We start from the raw sequence: 16,568 nt of genomic DNA, 5'->3' as shown, positions 1-16,568 counted from the left end.
GAGGGCTGGGATGGCTTTTCTCGCAAAGAATTGCCGACTGGGTATGTCATAGCGTGGTTCTGCGTAGGCCGTCAGGTCTTTGAAAGCTTTGCTTTCAACCAACCGGTAGGACATCATCTCTGATGAGATTAGTCTAGCAATGTGGGCGTTCAAACACTGTGTACACGGATGAGAGGATGAGTACTTTCTTTTCCTAACGAGAGTCTCTTGAAGGGTGAGCTGGACTGGAGAGCTGCATATAGTGGAACTAGCAGTGGTGGTGGTGGAAATGATTGAGAGAGGGTTGGTGATGGTATTCTTGATGTTGGCCTACATACAGTGTTTCCTTCGAATAATCTTGTGATTCCCTGACTGCTTTGGCCTTGCGACGATACCTCCACATTTCCTGCTGGTGGTGTCCTAACCGGTGGGCTTACAGTGAGGGGATCAATGTTGCGTTGCTGGCTACCTTCATTCTGAGCAGGTGCACCAACGGTACGGGACGTTTGGTAGTTAGTCCAGGCTTGCAGGTGCATGCTGGTTAAATGTCTAAGCATATACGTTGTATTTAAATTCTGAATATTTTTCCATCTGCTAAGGGTCTTTGAGCATTTCTTACAGATAACTTTTGATTGATCCTTTGGATCTTGGTTAAAAAATTGCCACACTACACTCTTCGTACTATGAAATACCTTTTCAGGCATTGCATGCTGTGCTACTTTCACCGGATGGCCATGCTGTCCTAAAACTGCTTTTGTTTTTGGCAAACTTTCTTGGATACGGGCCTACCAGATGACAGCTGTTGCAATGTAGATGGCTGCTGCGGACCAGCCTCCTCCGCTTCTGAGCTACTGGCAGCGGCACCCTCTTCCCCCAATGGCTGCCAATCTGGGTCAACAACTGGGTCCTCTATCACCTCCTCTTCAATGTCATGTGCACTTTCCCCTGAGTCACCGTGTGAGGTGCTATAGCATTCGGGACGGGGCACCATAGTCTCATCAGGGTCAGATTCTGGCTCAGTACACTGCGAGGGCAATGTAGTGATCTGAGTCAATGGAACAGCATAGTAATCTAGCTGTGGCTGTGCATCAGTGCACTCCATGTCCGATTCATCTTGTAATGGGCAGTTAACAATTTCCCTTTCTAACCCAGGCACGGTATGTGTAAAGTGCTCCATGGAGTAACCTGTAGTGTCGCCTGACGCATCCTTCACTTTTGGTTCGGGTGAAGGACACAAGGAAACATGTTGTTCCTGACCGGGAGCATCCACTGACGACTCGCTGCTTTTATATTTGGAACTTTCTGAAGAGGAGGCGAAAGAGCTAGAGGCTGAGTCAGCAAGGAAAGCCAAAACTTTTTCCTGCTGCTCCGGCTTTAAAACCTGTTTTCCTACTCCCAGATAAGGGAGCCTTCGAGGCCTTGTGTAGCCAGACGATGACGCTGGGTCAACACCTCCAGCCTTAGGTGCTATTGTGCTTTTGACCCTACCACCAGATGCACCACCACCAGCACCACCATCACTACCAGCTGGCAACCACCGCCCACGGCCACGGGCTCTTCCACCAGACTTCCTAATTTTTTGGAAAATCTAACCAAAAAAACAACCGTTATACGGTACTGTAAAACAAGGTAGAAGGTGTATATAAACTTTTTGAGAATTTAAATCTCCCTTTTTTTGGTGGGAGACTGCACCTAATCTCGGGCCCTGTGCATAAAACAACACAATGTAAGTGGCAGAAAGTGGCTGGCTGATATACGACAAACTATCAGGACTCTAGTATATCCACTTTGTGAGAATTTGAATCTCCCTTTTTTGGGGGGAGACTGCACCTAAACTCAGGCCCTGTTCATAAAACAACACAATGTAAGTGGCAGAAAGTGGTGGCTGATATACAACAAACTAACAGGACTCTAGTATATTCACTTTGTGAGAATTTGAATCTCCCTTTTTTTTGGGAGACTGCACCAAAACTCAGGCCCTGTGATAAAACAACACAATCTAAGTGGCAGAAAGTGGCTGGTTGACATACGACAAACTAACAGGACAGAATGATTAGGTTTTAACTACATCAGATAGGGATTATATACATTAGTTAGGACTGCTCTATATGGGTATACCTTGGCGATTGGTGGAGCAGCTTACATACATTTTTTTGCAAAAAAACGTATCAACTAAATACCGTGTTTCTTTCCATCTTTTGACTAGCACTTGCTTATTACTGTGATTTTTTTTTACAACATAGTATTTTTGACCTCACTGCGCTCTTTTGTGTCTTCAAGTTTCTTGGTGGTGTGAACAGGTTCTTACAGACTTGTTCAATGTGCAAGTAGCCCATGTGTTTCTGATTCTATAATTGTTCTCTTGTTTCTACAAGATTGGGGAGTCCACCACTCCTTTGTGGGTTATTTGCACTCAAGCTGTTCCATCCAGCATGTCCACATGGATATTTCCTCTGTGAACCCTGCTTATACAGGTACTATACAGATGATCAGGTTTTAAATACATCAGATAGGGATTATATACATTAGTTAGGACTGCTCTATATGGGTATACCTTGGCGATTGGTGGAGCAGCTTACATACATTTTTTTGCAAAAAAGTATCAACTAAATACCCTGTTTCTTTCCATCTTTTGACTAGCACTTGCTTATTACTGTCATTTTTTTTACAACAGAGTATTTTTGACCTCACTGTGCTCTTTTGTGTCTTCAAGTTTCTTGGTGGTGTGAACAGGTTCTCACAGACCTGTTCAATGTGCAAGTAGCCCATGTGTTTCTGGTTCTAACAGGACAGAAGTATATCTGGATTGCCCCTCCAGGCGCAGGGCAATGGGGTACTCGGTACCGGGTCCTTCAGTCCCTTCTGCGGGGATGTCACGGTGGCCCGACCCGGTCCGTGGCCCTGCTAAGGGGCGCCCATTTAAAAGGTGATATAAGTTTGTCAAGTGTTCGTGACGCCACCTGTGGTATTCGGTCAGGGTGATCGACGCTGCTTAGGGGTCCGCTGGGGTGATGGAATGGCAGCTAGATGGTATACCTTCCCACAGGTGAAGTATATCCCCAGGGCTTCCCAGAAGTGTAGATGGTGATGGTGGATGGTGCAAGGCGCAGTGAATAACGAGGACACAATGGGTGCAGTCTCTTTACCTTTACTGAAGGCTTCAGCATCCACAGTCCAGGGTGCCGGATGACAGGGTAGGCAGAGTCCGGCCGGTCTGATGGCAATATCAGAGTCCACCTATCCAGGTGGAAATCAGTAGCCTTCCCCTTGTGCACAGTAACGTAGTAGGTCACTACGTGCATTAGCTCTCATAGGGTCTTCACTCTTGTTACTCTTCTCTCTGTCCCCCAGATGGATAGGACAAACCCGTATGACGGTGGTGGCCTGAGGCTATTTTATAGGGACCCTAGCGTCGCCCCTCCTCCGCGTTGCCACCTTGTCTGCTTAGGTTCTTAGGTCGGGCAGCCAACTTGGAATCGACTGTCCTGCCGGTCTCTGAAGTAAAGCGTAGAGTCTATTACTCCCTCGGTATTCCGGCCACCGGATCTGCGCTCAGTGGGAGGCAGCCTGCTCCTAGCTGGATTCCCACTGGTGTTTTACTCCTACTGCTAAGACTTCTGTGCTCACTCACCACGGCACACTTCCTTTCTTGTCCTTTCTTAGGAAGCTGCCGCATGGGTTGCAGGCGCAGCTCTGTGTCCTTCTTTCCCTTTCTGGGCTGAGCCAAGTCTGCTCCTCTCCTCCTCCTGGCTCCAACTGCCTCACTTCCTAACCAAACCCCCAGTTTTACCCAAGTGTGAGGAGTGGCCTAATAGATAGAAACTTTTGCTCCCCCTGGTGGCCGGCGTGTGAAGTGTGTGTGTGGCTGTGATGCCTGGCAGGGTGAACTCCTTTGGTGCCATCAGACGTAACATCGCTCCCCCCTAGTGGAAGAACGACATTACTGCAATGACCAGGACTCTGGGGCGCTGCATATCCACTTTGTGAGAATTTGAATCTCACTTTTTTGAGGGGAGACTGAACCAAAACTCAGGCCCAGTGTATAAAGCAACAAAATGTAAGTGGCAGAAAGTGGCTGGAAGATATATGAAAAAATACTATGACTGTAGTACAATTTCAATCTCCCTACAATGATCTCAGGAAAAGTATGGCAGCAATAAAAAGGAATACTGCACACAAAAATGTGGACAAATAAACAAGATAACTGTGCAGAAAGGAGCAACAGGATTTTTGCTTTTAAAAAAGCAGTTGGTTTGCACAGCAGCATGCAAACAGCAATGCAGCTATCAGGGAGCCTTATAAGGCAGCCTAATTAGCTACAGAGCTGATGCACAAAAATATAGCCTCCACTGTCCCTGCAAAAAAATGGTGGTGTTGGACAGTGAAAATCGCTACAGCACAAGCAGTTTGGGGGTTAATCTTACCTCCCTAACTATATCCCTTCTTCTGATGAAGCTGCGGCAACCTCTCCCTATGCTAAGATCGGCAGAAGTAAGATGGCGGTCAGCGTGCACGCCCCTTTATAGCCCCTGTGACGCCGCAGAAAGCAAACGAATCACTGTCATGCCCTTCTCAGATGGTGGGGACCGAGACCTATGTCATCACGCTACCCACACTCTGCGTCCTCCTTCATTGGCTGAAAAATGGCACTGAAAGCGTCATATGAAACGCGACTTTGGCGTGACGATCGCCAACCTCATGGCCGATCCCACACTAGGATCGGGTCGGGTTTCATGAAACCCGACATTGCCGAAAGTCGGTGATTTTTGAATTTGCCCAATCTGTTTCGCTCAACCCTATTAACGAGCCCCCTCCAGAAGATGTCTCCACTCTGAAAAGGCCAACTTCATGGCTAGCATCTCCTTGTCCCCGATGGAATAATTCCTCTCTGCCGGTGTAAAGGTCTTGGAGAAGAAGAAGCAAGGATGCTTCCGACAATGAGCATCCTTTTGGAAGAGGACTGCTCCGGCTCCGACAGAAGAGGCATTCACCTCCATGATAAATGGTTTATCAACATTGGGTCGATGTAAAATGGGAGCGCCAGCGAAGTGTGACTTGATAGAGAGGAAGGCCTTGGAGACCTCCTCCGACCACAATTTGGGTTAGCTTCCTTCTTGGTCATGGCAACCATGGGAGCTACCAAAGTTGAGAAGTAGGGAATGAACTGGTGATAATAGTCGATGAACCCCATAAAGCGCTGCACCGCTTTGAGAGAATGGGGTTCCTGCCAGTCCATCACAGCCTGTAGGTTGGCAGGATCCATAGTCAATCCTTGGGCAGAGATGATATAGCCCAGGAAAGGCAAAGACTCCTGCTCAAACACACACTTCTCCAACTTGGCATATTAGGAGTTTGCCCGTAGGAGGTTGAAGACTATGCAAACATCTCTCTGGTGGGAGTCTATATCTGGAGAGTAGATGAGAATATCATCCAGATAGACTACAACTGAGGTGGAGAGCATATCGAAGATATTGTTTACAAAGTCTTGGAAAACGGCTGTGGCATTACAAAGCCCGAAGGGCATCACCAGGTATTCATAGTGCCCTTCCCTGATGTTAAAAGCCGTCTTCCATTCGTCCCCCTCACGGATGCGAATCAGGTTGTAAGCACCCCACAGATTAAGGTTAGTAAATACCCTTGCTCCCCGCAACCTATCGAAGAGCTCAGATATCCAGGACAGAGGGTATTTATTCTTAACGGTGATGGCATTAAGACCCCTGTAATCTATGCATGGACGTAATTCTCCATTCTTCTTCTGCACAAAGAAGAACCCCGCCCCTGAAGGTGACACTGACTTCCTAATGAATCCTCTTGCCAGATTCTCCTGTAGGTACTGAGACATTGCCTCCATAACGGGTGGCACTGCGAGTAGACGCAGAAACGTGTGCTATGTGTGCAGGTAGCACTGTCGGGTGCTAGGTAGCTTCCACCATTCCCGAGCAGTCATCATCACTAGGGATGGGAATGATTAAGGAGCTTTCATTCATCGACAGACATTCATCTACACACACACGTTATCAAGTTTATACTAGCGCATGGCCATGCGAACCTTTTATAGCTGTAGCTCTCAAGGACCTTCTTAATGGTCCAATAGGAGCTGCTACAGGACCTGAGCGCGTGACCCCGACCTTCAATGGGAGGTCGTCCCATGGGTATGCTCAGTATGGGAAAAGCAGGACTTAGTCCCTCAAACGCCTGTTCACTGCTGATCAGCACTGGCTACAAAGGCAGAGCCTGGTAAGGCAGCAGTAACCAAGCGCACAGTATCAACTTGAGCCAGAACCTGGGACCAACGTCTCTGCTGAGCAGGCTCCACTGTGGCTGAAGGAGAGTGGGAGACTGCAGCGAACATGGTTCGAGATTCCTCCTGTGCAGCGGCAGGAACTCGACTCCTAACATGGGCAAAGGTAGGTTAGTAGAGGGAGTAAACATGAGGAGTTCAGTTATTGACAGGTTCCGTGTCAGATAGAGGGAGGACATGATGACTTATCTTCTCCATGTCCAGAATAGCCTCCCTAAGATCAGCAAGAGAGCCTCTTAGCCTCCCCATGTCCAGAATGAGAGCTCCATATCCTCACAATATGCAGCATGAGACCTCATAGCCTCCCCATGTCCAGCTTGGAAACCCCATAGCCTCCTCTTGTCCAGCATGAGACCCCCATAGCCTCCTCATGTCCAGCATAAGACCCTCATAGCCTCCTCTTGTCTTGCATGTGACTCCCATAGCCTTAACTTACTATGCATGAGACCGACATAACCTCCTCAGGTCCAGCATGAGACCCCATAGCCCCCTCTTGTCCAGCATGAGACCCTAGTAGCCTCTTCTTGACCAGCATGATATCCACATAACCTCCCCATGTCCAGCATGGGACCCCATTGTCCCTTCTTGTCCAGCTTGAGACCCCAGTAGCCTCCTGTTGTCCAGCATTAGACCCACACAGCCTCCCCATGTGCAGCATGACATCCCCATAGCCTCCTATTTTCCAGCATGAGACCCACATAGCTTCCCCATGTCAAGCATGAGAAGTACAGTCTCCTCTCGTCCAACATGAGATCCTATAGCCTCCCCATGTCCAGTATGAGACCCCTATAGTCTCCCCATGTCTAGCCAAACATCCCACGCAATGAAAAAAACACCAAATACTCACCTATCTCCCCTTCTGCCTCTACTCTCTCCGATGCACTGACTTTCTGCAGTGCACAGCTGACGCATTAAAATAACATCATTGCGTCAGTTGTCTCACACGCTAATTGGATGTTGTCCATCTTCTCTGGCACCATGTTTTCCAATAACAAAAACTGACTGTTCATGTTTTTCAAAATATCAACTGAAGTTTCACTGATGTATTATACTCCTTATCCTCCAAGGTGAAGTGGGTTAGGTGACTCAGGGGCAGAATTGAAAAAGGTGTTATAGATGAATTGTTTTACGTTATGTACATCACTAACTGTTATAGCAACAGAAAAGGTAGACTCTGCAGAACACTGACTCCACCTGATGGTGTCACTGTCAGAGACTACATCATCTTACTGTGATTGAGATGAGGGATGATTCATATACTTCATTATGTCCTCTGCTTCCTCACCACTAGCTTTCTTTCCAGAGTTTGTAAAGGAGTCTAAATGTTTGGTATTGCTACTGCCAGGATGGTTGCTGCCAGCATTGCCAGTAGAGTTAATGCTGCTGCCAGTGGCAACCACATTCTTATCCATTATATAAGATTTTTTCAATCACCCTGACATGTCTGTTGCCTTTGCCACGTTTTGATTTTGCACACAGTATCTTGGAACAAAATATAACGTTTAATTTATTTGAAAACTTGGCTAGCACACTTAACATATTTCTGGTTTAAAGTTCTCCCAAGGGATACAAAATAAAAACTCTAATTAAAGAGGTCACAACATAACTACACACACGGAAAGTAAATTTCAGCAACAGCCAGTAGTATTATTGTGGCAAAACCTTAACCTCTTGTTTGTTTTAAAGCTTTAAAACAAAATTGTTTTATACAATGATGGTCCACCAAAATGAAAAGTAATTTAATGAAATCTACAATGTTAGGTTGAGAAAATTACTCAATTAGGCTCGTGACCAGTAACAAATATGTGGCAACAACGCTAGTATGGTTGTGCGATGTACCGAATCTAGAGTAGACAGTTAAAACAGGTGTTCCTTTTATATTAACCCCTTAATGACAGCCAATACATCTTTTAACTGACCTGAGATATAAGAGAATAGCCTCCCCATACAGGTGACAATTAGTGTTGAGCGATACCGTCCGATACTTGAAAGTATCGGTATCGGATAGTATCGGCCGATACCCGAAAAATATCGGATATCGCCGATACCGATATCCGATACCAATACAAGTCAATGGGACATCAAGTATCGGAATGTATCCTGATGGTTCCCAGGGTCTGAAGGAGAGGAAACTCTCCTTCAGGCCCTGGGATCCATAGGGATGTGTAAAATAAAGAATTAAAATAAAAATATTGATATGCTCACCTCTCCGGCGGCCCCTGGACTCAGCGCGGGTAACCGGCAGGCTTCTTTGTTCGAAATGAGCGCGATTAGGACCTGAGAATGACGTCCCGGCTTCTGATTGGTCGCGGGCCGCCCATGTGACCGCCACGCGACCAATCAGAAGCCGCGATGTCATCGAAGGTCCTTAACGCTCTCATTTTTAAAAATGAGCGCGTTAATAACTTTCGATGACGTAGCGGCTTGTGATTGGTCGTGGCCACGCCCTTGTGACCGCCACGCGACCAATCAGAAGCCGCGACGTCATCGAAGGTCCTTAACGCGCTCATTTTTAAAGATGAGCGCGTTAATAGCTTTTTGACGTAGCGGCTTGTGATTGGTCGCGTGGCCGCGACCAATCACAAGCCGCTACGTCATCGAAAGCTATTAACGCGCTCATTTTTAAAAATGAGCGCGTTAATAACTTTCGATGACGTAGCGGCTTGTGATTGGTCGCGGCCACGCGACCAATCACAAGCCGCTACGTCAAAAAGCTATTAACGCGCTCATTTTTAAAAATGAGCGCGTTAAGGACCTTCGATGACGTCGCGGCTTCTGATTGGTCGCGTGGCGGTCACAAGGGCGGCCCGCGACCTATCAGAAGCCGGGACGTCATTCTCAGGTCCTAAACGCGCTCATTTCGAACAAAGAAGCCTGCCGGTTACCCGCGCTGAGTCCAGGGGCCGCTGGAGAGGTGAGCATATCAATATTTTTTATTTTAATTCTTCATTTTACACATCCCTATGGATCCGATACCGATACCCGATACCACAAAAGTATCGGATCTCGGTATCGGAATTCCGATACCGCAAGTATCGGCCGATACCCGATACTTGCGGTATCGGAATGCTCAACACTAGTGACAATCCATCAGCTGTCCGCTGTCCACTATAACTGACAACTTGCTGCATCAGCCACGATCAGTGTTTGCACCGTCCAACTCTGTTTAACCCCTTAGATGCTACTGTCAATAGTGACTACATCATTATAAATGGTTAACAGAGTGTGGGGGCTTCCTATTTAACCAAATTGGTGCCCTCAGATCTTGATTTTGTGGTCCTGATGTTTGCCATGGCAATTCATGACCAAATTGCGGCCTTAGAGTCTGATTGCTGTAGTAATCTGTTCAGAAGTTAGAGACATTTAGGTGGTAAAAATGCACATTTTCATTCCTATCATGCCACTTTGCATTAAGTCCTGTAAAGCACCTGAAGAGTTAATAAACTACCTGACTGCAGTTTTCAATATGTAAGGAGGTGCTGTTTTTAAAATGGTATCAGGTTTGGGGGTTTCCCAATATATAAGACCCCTAAAGTCCCTTCAAACATGGATAAGTCCCTAAAAAAATAAATTTTGTAAATTTCCTTGAAAAAATGAAAAATTGCTGCTACATTTTTTATCCTCCTAAAATGCTAACAAAATAAAATAACATTTTACAAATGGTGCTGATGTAAAGCCAACATGTGGGAAATGTTATTTATTAATGGTTTGCTGTGGTATGGCCATCTGGATTAAAGGGATAATCATTCAAAGTTTGAAAATTGCTAATTTTTTAACATTTTTCTCAAATATTTTATATTTTTTATAAATAAACACAAAACATATTGACCTAAATTTACTATTATCATAAAGTATAATGTGTCACGAAAAATAAATCTCAAAATCACTGGGATTTGTTGAAGCATTGCAGAGTTATTACCACATAAAGTGACCCTGGTCAGATTAAAAAATTTGGCTCCGTCACTAAGGGGTTAAAGATGAAGACCACATGCCTTTACAAAATAGGATGGGACAAGAAAATATAGGCACATATTTCCCACAAGCAAGTAGTGTAAATGCTGTATTCAGATAATGTTTGTACGGCATCAAGAATTAGATTGTTGGAGCAATGGCAAAAGTTCAAAAAACTATTTAAAACCATGAGCACATTTTAGTAAGTGAACACTTTTGTTTACGTTTCATCAGGGGCGTAACAACTGCGGTCGCAGGGGTCGCGACTGCGACGGGGCCCGCAGCGCTTTCAGGGCCTGCGCAGTCCAGAAAACAAGTAGCAGGGGAAACAAAGGACTAGGAGACAAGTCACGCATGCATCCTGCTGGCCACGCCCACAGCTTCCCCAGACTTTCAGCAGTGTGGGGCGAGTGGGCGTGTCCGTGAAGGACATGTGACCTAGCAGAACGGCTGGGCTGTCACTGACTGAAGCTGGAGAGATGGAAGAAGGCAGCAGCTGGTGAGTGATGTGCTGCTTACACCTGACACACACACACACACACACACACACCTACCTGTTCTATGTGCACAGGACCTATGATGAGGTCACTGGAGGGGAGGAGTCAGGGGTCACATGATCAGTGGCCTCAGTGTATGCACTATGCAGGACTCTGCTGTGCTTGATTGTCATGGTGCTGAATGAGGGGATGTTTATGTAACAGAGCCGTGTGTGTACAAGGTGTACAGAGCGGAGCTGTGTATGTGTGTAGTGGAGCAATGTGTACGAGGTGTACGGAGCGGAGTCAGGTGTGTACGAGATCTACAAAGCTGAGCCGAGGGTGAAAGAGGTGAGCGGATTCGTGTATGTATGGGGTGTATGGAGTGGTGCTGCATGTTTAAGAGGTGTATAGAGCGGAGCCGCATGTGGACGGGGTGGACGGAGCGGAGAAGCGTGTGTGTGAGGTGTATGGGGCAAAGCTGCGTGTGTACAAGGTGTAAGGAGCGGAGCTGCGTGTGTACAAGGTGTACGGAGCGGAGCCGCGTGTGTACAAGGTGTAAGGAGCGGAGCTGCATGTGTACAAGGTGTACGGAGCAGAGCCGCGTATGTACAAGGTGTACGGAGCAGAGCCGCGTGTGTACAAGGTGTACGGAGCAGAGCCGTGTGTGTACAAGGTGTACGGAGCAGAGCCGCGTGTGTACAAGGTGTACGGAGCAGAGCCGCATGTGTACAAGGTGTACGGAGCAGAGCCGTGTGTGTACAAGGTGTACGGAGCAGAGCCGTGTGTGTACTGGTTCTCGGAGCGAAGCCGTGTGTGTACGGGCTGTACACGGCTGTGGGCAGAGCCCAGCATGTGCACTGTGGGGGAGTATTGTGTGTACTCGCCAGCATCAGAATGTGCAGTGCGCATGCTCCGGAGCCGACCAGTACACCGAATACACCCCCACACTGCACAGGTCCGGAAATGACGCACTGCAGCGTCATACCAGGAAGAAACAGCACACAAATTTCAAATGGCGGGAGTGCGCTTGGAATTAGAGCGAGGGAGGACATATTACTATAGGGACATGTTAGTTATAAAATCATTTTTCTCAGCGAGTACAGGGCAGTATTAGGTCAGACTATACAACATTGCAACACAACTATAGTGTGCGAAATGAATAGGGAAAATGTGAATTTCGGTGGGAAATATTTTGGCGAAGGGGGGGGGGCCCATTTGAAAGTTCGCATCGGGGCCCCTCACTTTGTAGTTACGCCACTGCGTTTCATGATTAGGGAGATTTCTCCCCAAAAAAATATCGTAAAAGCCCACATGTCTTTATCAATTAGGATGAGACCAAAAAATGTTGATAGAATCATGTCCCAATAGCAAGTACGTGCAAGTGGGTGCTGTATTCAGGGGGCATGTGAACGCTCCTAATGTTAGACTATTAGAGCAATGAAGTGGGAGTGTGCAGCAAATGAGAAATAGCTCTAAGCATGTTTATTAATTTGTTGCCGATTCTCTCCAATCCGATCCCGTATTGTTCAAATTTGCAGGAAACAGCAGATTTCCGGAAATTCATGTCAAATTCGAGTTTATGTGCATTTTCATATATCGGTTTGGTTGAAAAATTTTCTTTCTGGCAGATTCCCTTTAAATGTTTTCTTACTTTTTTTTTATTCCTTAAAGAATTTCCAATTTTGGAGCAGAAATTAACAAACTAGTTCAAAGTGTTGAAGTTCTGAAGTGTTCAAGTAAGTGGTTTCATTTTTTTTCATTACTCTTAAGCTTGAAGAGGTCCAGGTAGTCTTCCCCTATCTATCACCTGAGTCTTTTATATATCTCATAGGTGTGAGACAGATAAATTAAATACTCAAATAGATGGACTGATATTCTATTAAACTAAGGGCATTAATATGTTATAGCCAACATATTAACACTAGTGATGAGCGAATATACGCGTTACTCGAGATTTCTCGAGCATGCTCAGGGGTCCTCCCAGTATTTTTTAGGCTAGGCTAGGCAACCCCCACATGTACTTATGCTGGCTAACAGATGTAAATCATTCAGCTGCAGCAAGAAAAACTAAATCTCTGAGTACTAAAAATACTCGGGGGACCCCCGAGCATGCTGGAGAAATCTCGAGTAACGAGTATATTTGCTCATCAGTAATTAACACCAACAATAGCTTACACAAAAGACCAGATTATGTGAAGAAATAGTATGGCATACAGTAACAATGAGTGTACAGAGTGAACAAACTCAATGTATGGATGCCAAATGATCAAACAACATCCATTTTGAAAAACTATATATCGATGTCAATGTGTTTTTTACATTATTGGCATCATTTAGAACCATTGAGAGAGTGGGGCTTCATGATGCATACTAGATTATTTTACACTATGCGACTGTGTAGGATATCACTGCCATCATTTCACACTTGGTAGAAAAACTGTATGGTAATAAAAGCGCAGAAGACCATGAAGTGATACATTTTTGTGTATAGAAAAGTTAAAGGAAGATGCTCACCTGAGTGGGTTATTTGCAGGTACCATTCCTATGAACACCTGAAAATATCAGCTGCTGCTGCCTAATGGATGGGGGATGATTTCCGCCAGAACAGTTGACCTATTTGGAGGATAAAACGATATTAAGCTACACTGCTGTAATGAAAACCAAGATGAGTTGAATGGTTTATGTTTCCACAACTCATATGTACAGAGGACTAGCATCTTTTTCAAGTTGAAAAAACAATGTACAAATGCATAGCCCTTCATTTCACACATATCATTTCCTCATACAGTATATGTGAACCATCTAGCACAGGGGTGGTGAACCTCAGGCCCCAGGGCCACTTACGGCCCTCAATGACCTTTTATCAGGCCCCCGAGAGGATTCTCAGGGACTGCATTCATGGGCAGGGAGGTGTATTTTGATTATAACCAGCTCATTAATTTCTTCTTGCTCTGTTAGGACACACAGTGTTCACTACTAGGGTTGAGTGACTTTTACTTTTTTAGCATCGAGTCGGGTTTCGCGAAACCCGACTATCTCAAAAGTCGAGTCGAGTGAAATCGGCCGATTATCGTGAAAAGTCGGGGATTGACCGAAACACGAAACCCAATGCAAGTCAATGGGGAAGAGAAAAGCAGTGAGCCGGAAATATCAGATCAATGGGACAAAAATAATACATATAAATATAAAATAAACCAGAAAATAAATGTATAGGTGTCCAAATGAAAAAATATATATAAATGTACAATATGTATACAAGGCCACTACTGCTGACCATTCGGTAATTGGAAAAAGGAGGGAAATCCCAATGTATGGAAGTAAACTAGTATATAGAAAATATATATGAATAAATAGTGGAAATAATATAATGCCAAACTGATATGGTATATTAAAATGCCTTTATTATAAATAAATATATATATATATATATATATATATATATATATATGCTGGGCAAGAAAAGGCAACAGTAGTAATGTGCCTGTAGCTGGAGGAAGTATACAAAATACACCATATATTATATACAAAAAAATGACAAAAGAACAACCGGACGAAAAAAGGAGGCAAGATATATATAAAACAAAGTTATAAAAAGAAGGTAATTCACATATACCACATAGGCTACGTTCACATTGGCGTTCCGCCAATGTGCGTCGCTGTTGCGCCGGCGACGCAGCGGCGACGCAGCGGCGACGCGCCCCTATGTTTAACATAGGGGACGCGTGCGTTTTTAGGGTGGCGTTTTTCGACACTTGCGTCGTTTCCGACGCTAGCGTCGGACGCAAGAAAATGCAGCAAGTTGCATTTTCTGTGCGTCCGATTTTGGTCAAAAAACGACGCACGCGTCGCAAAACGCGCGCGTTTTTGCGCGCGTTTACGCGCGTTTTTTCGTGCGTCGCGCGTTGCATCGCCGACACAGGGCGGCGCAATGCTAGTGTGAACGTAGCCATAGAGAGTGGTTATAATCATATACAATTATGCTGCAAGATACATAAATAATGTGTGTGAATGTGAAAAAATGTTGAAAACAAAAGAAAAAATTGAAAAAATTAATAATAATAAGTGTATAAAAATATATTGATATAGATAAAAATAATAATAATAATAAATAAATATAAAAACGTGTCGTGTAAAGAAAGTGTGGCAAAGTGTCCGAACTGAATTAAAAATGGCTCCACAGTATAAGATGAGTGGGAATATATGTTATAGTGTAACAAAACTATGCGACTCTAGCATGCGTATATATTCAAAATGGGCTGCACGTCAATAACATATGTATATACAAATAAAAAAGTGCAATGCGTAATACACATTGTAACGACTCGATAATAAGAAGCATAAATAAAACAGCACGCAAGAGAGCAGGTGCAACGTGCAACACACACAATCAAATACAAGAGGTGCAGCATAAACTGGATAATGTGGAAACCGATTCAGAGCTATGTACAATATGTAGTAAATACTACCTTCTCCTAACTGCCGTCCGGTCCTCCAGGTACAGAGCACCCCGACGCGCGTTTCGGACCGTGTCCTTCGACACGTTTTTATATTTATATTTATTTATTATTATTATTATTTTTATCTATATCAATATATTTTTATACACTTATTATTGTTAATTTTTTCAATTTTTTCTTTTGTTTTCAACATTTTTTCACATTCACACACATTATTTATGTATCTTGCAGCATAATTGTATATGATTATAACCACTCTCTATGTGGTATATGTGGATTACCTTCTTTTTATAACTTTGTTTTATATATATCTTGCCTCCTTTTTTCGTCCGGTTGTTCTTTTGTCATTTTTTTGTATATAATATATGATGTATTTTGTATACTTCCTCCAGCTACAGGCACATTACTACTGTTGCCTTTTCTTGCCCAGCATATATATATATATATATTTATTTATAATAAAGGCATTTTAATATACCATATCAGTTTGGCATTATATTATTTCCACTATTTATTCATATATATTTTCTATATACTAGTTTACTTCCATACGTTCGGATTTCCCTCCTTAAGTCAATGGGGAAGCATAGTCGGCAGTGAATGGAGGCCAGGAAAACACCTACAGTGCCCATTTTAATGGCAAAAACATCCATTCTTGTTACTGAAGCTTGTCAATCTTAATTTACCTTATAATAATAGTTAGGCATTGAAAATTGGGGGTCATTTGGCTAAAGTTGTGGGGGCTATAGCTGGTTCAAGTATTTAGTGGGCCCAGGAAACGTGGACCACGTTATGGCAGTGGAGCAGGGAGAGGTAAGTATTTCAATTTTGCAAGTGCTGTGATCCTGAGCAAGCAGGGGGGCCCACTCATTTGCATTGGCATTGGCACAGGGCCCCTCAAAGTACAGCGGTGTGTTTGTACGGCGGGGGCGCCTCCCACCAGCAGCTACACTTTTGCATACTATGAGGGGCCCCGTGCCAGTGACGTCGCCAATGAGTATTCCCCCCCACCTGATGAAGGAACCTGCACTTTCATCTGCACCTTCCTCTTTGTCCCCTTGTAAGGTGGTATAGTATGCGGGAAGGGGAACCTGACTTTCAGCAGGGTCAGATTCTGGCTGTGTAGCGTGCAAGGGGAATGTAGTGGTCTGGGTCAATGTACTAGCAGACTCAACTAGCACTAGCTGGGCAATGGGCAGGATGAGGAGGAATCACAGATATAGGCCCAAATAATAAAGTGGGATAAATGCATTTCAAAATTGGTAACAGGACTAACCAGGCGGCATTGCTTTGTTCAGTGGAGGACAAATGTAATGAGAGGCTGACACAGTGAGTAGGCCCAAATCAGTATGTAGGCTAAATGCAGTTCAAAATTGGTAACAGTAGTAAACAGGCAGCACT

At 44.6% G+C, this 16,568-nt stretch overlaps 1 protein-coding gene across 2 annotated transcripts in view; it reads left to right on the top strand.

Moving 5' to 3' along the window:
• Positions 1 to 16,568, top strand: part of LOC138664641 (NXPE family member 2-like) — a 245,655-nt gene that overhangs the window by 159,987 nt on the left and 69,100 nt on the right. For both annotated transcript variants that reach the window (XM_069751524.1, XM_069751525.1), the window contains exon 4: positions 12,382 to 12,446. In XM_069751524.1, coding sequence (XP_069607625.1) covers positions 12,382 to 12,446 — 65 coding nt within the window. The remainder of the gene's footprint in view (positions 1 to 12,381; positions 12,447 to 16,568) is intronic.

Source organism: Ranitomeya imitator, chromosome 2 (assembly GCF_032444005.1).
Source record: "Ranitomeya imitator isolate aRanImi1 chromosome 2, aRanImi1.pri, whole genome shotgun sequence".
In the NCBI taxonomy this organism is placed as follows: Eukaryota; Metazoa; Chordata; class Amphibia; order Anura; family Dendrobatidae; genus Ranitomeya; species Ranitomeya imitator.
The sequence above is the reverse complement of the archived record's forward strand: the minus strand, read 5'-3'. Positions and strand labels throughout refer to the sequence as shown.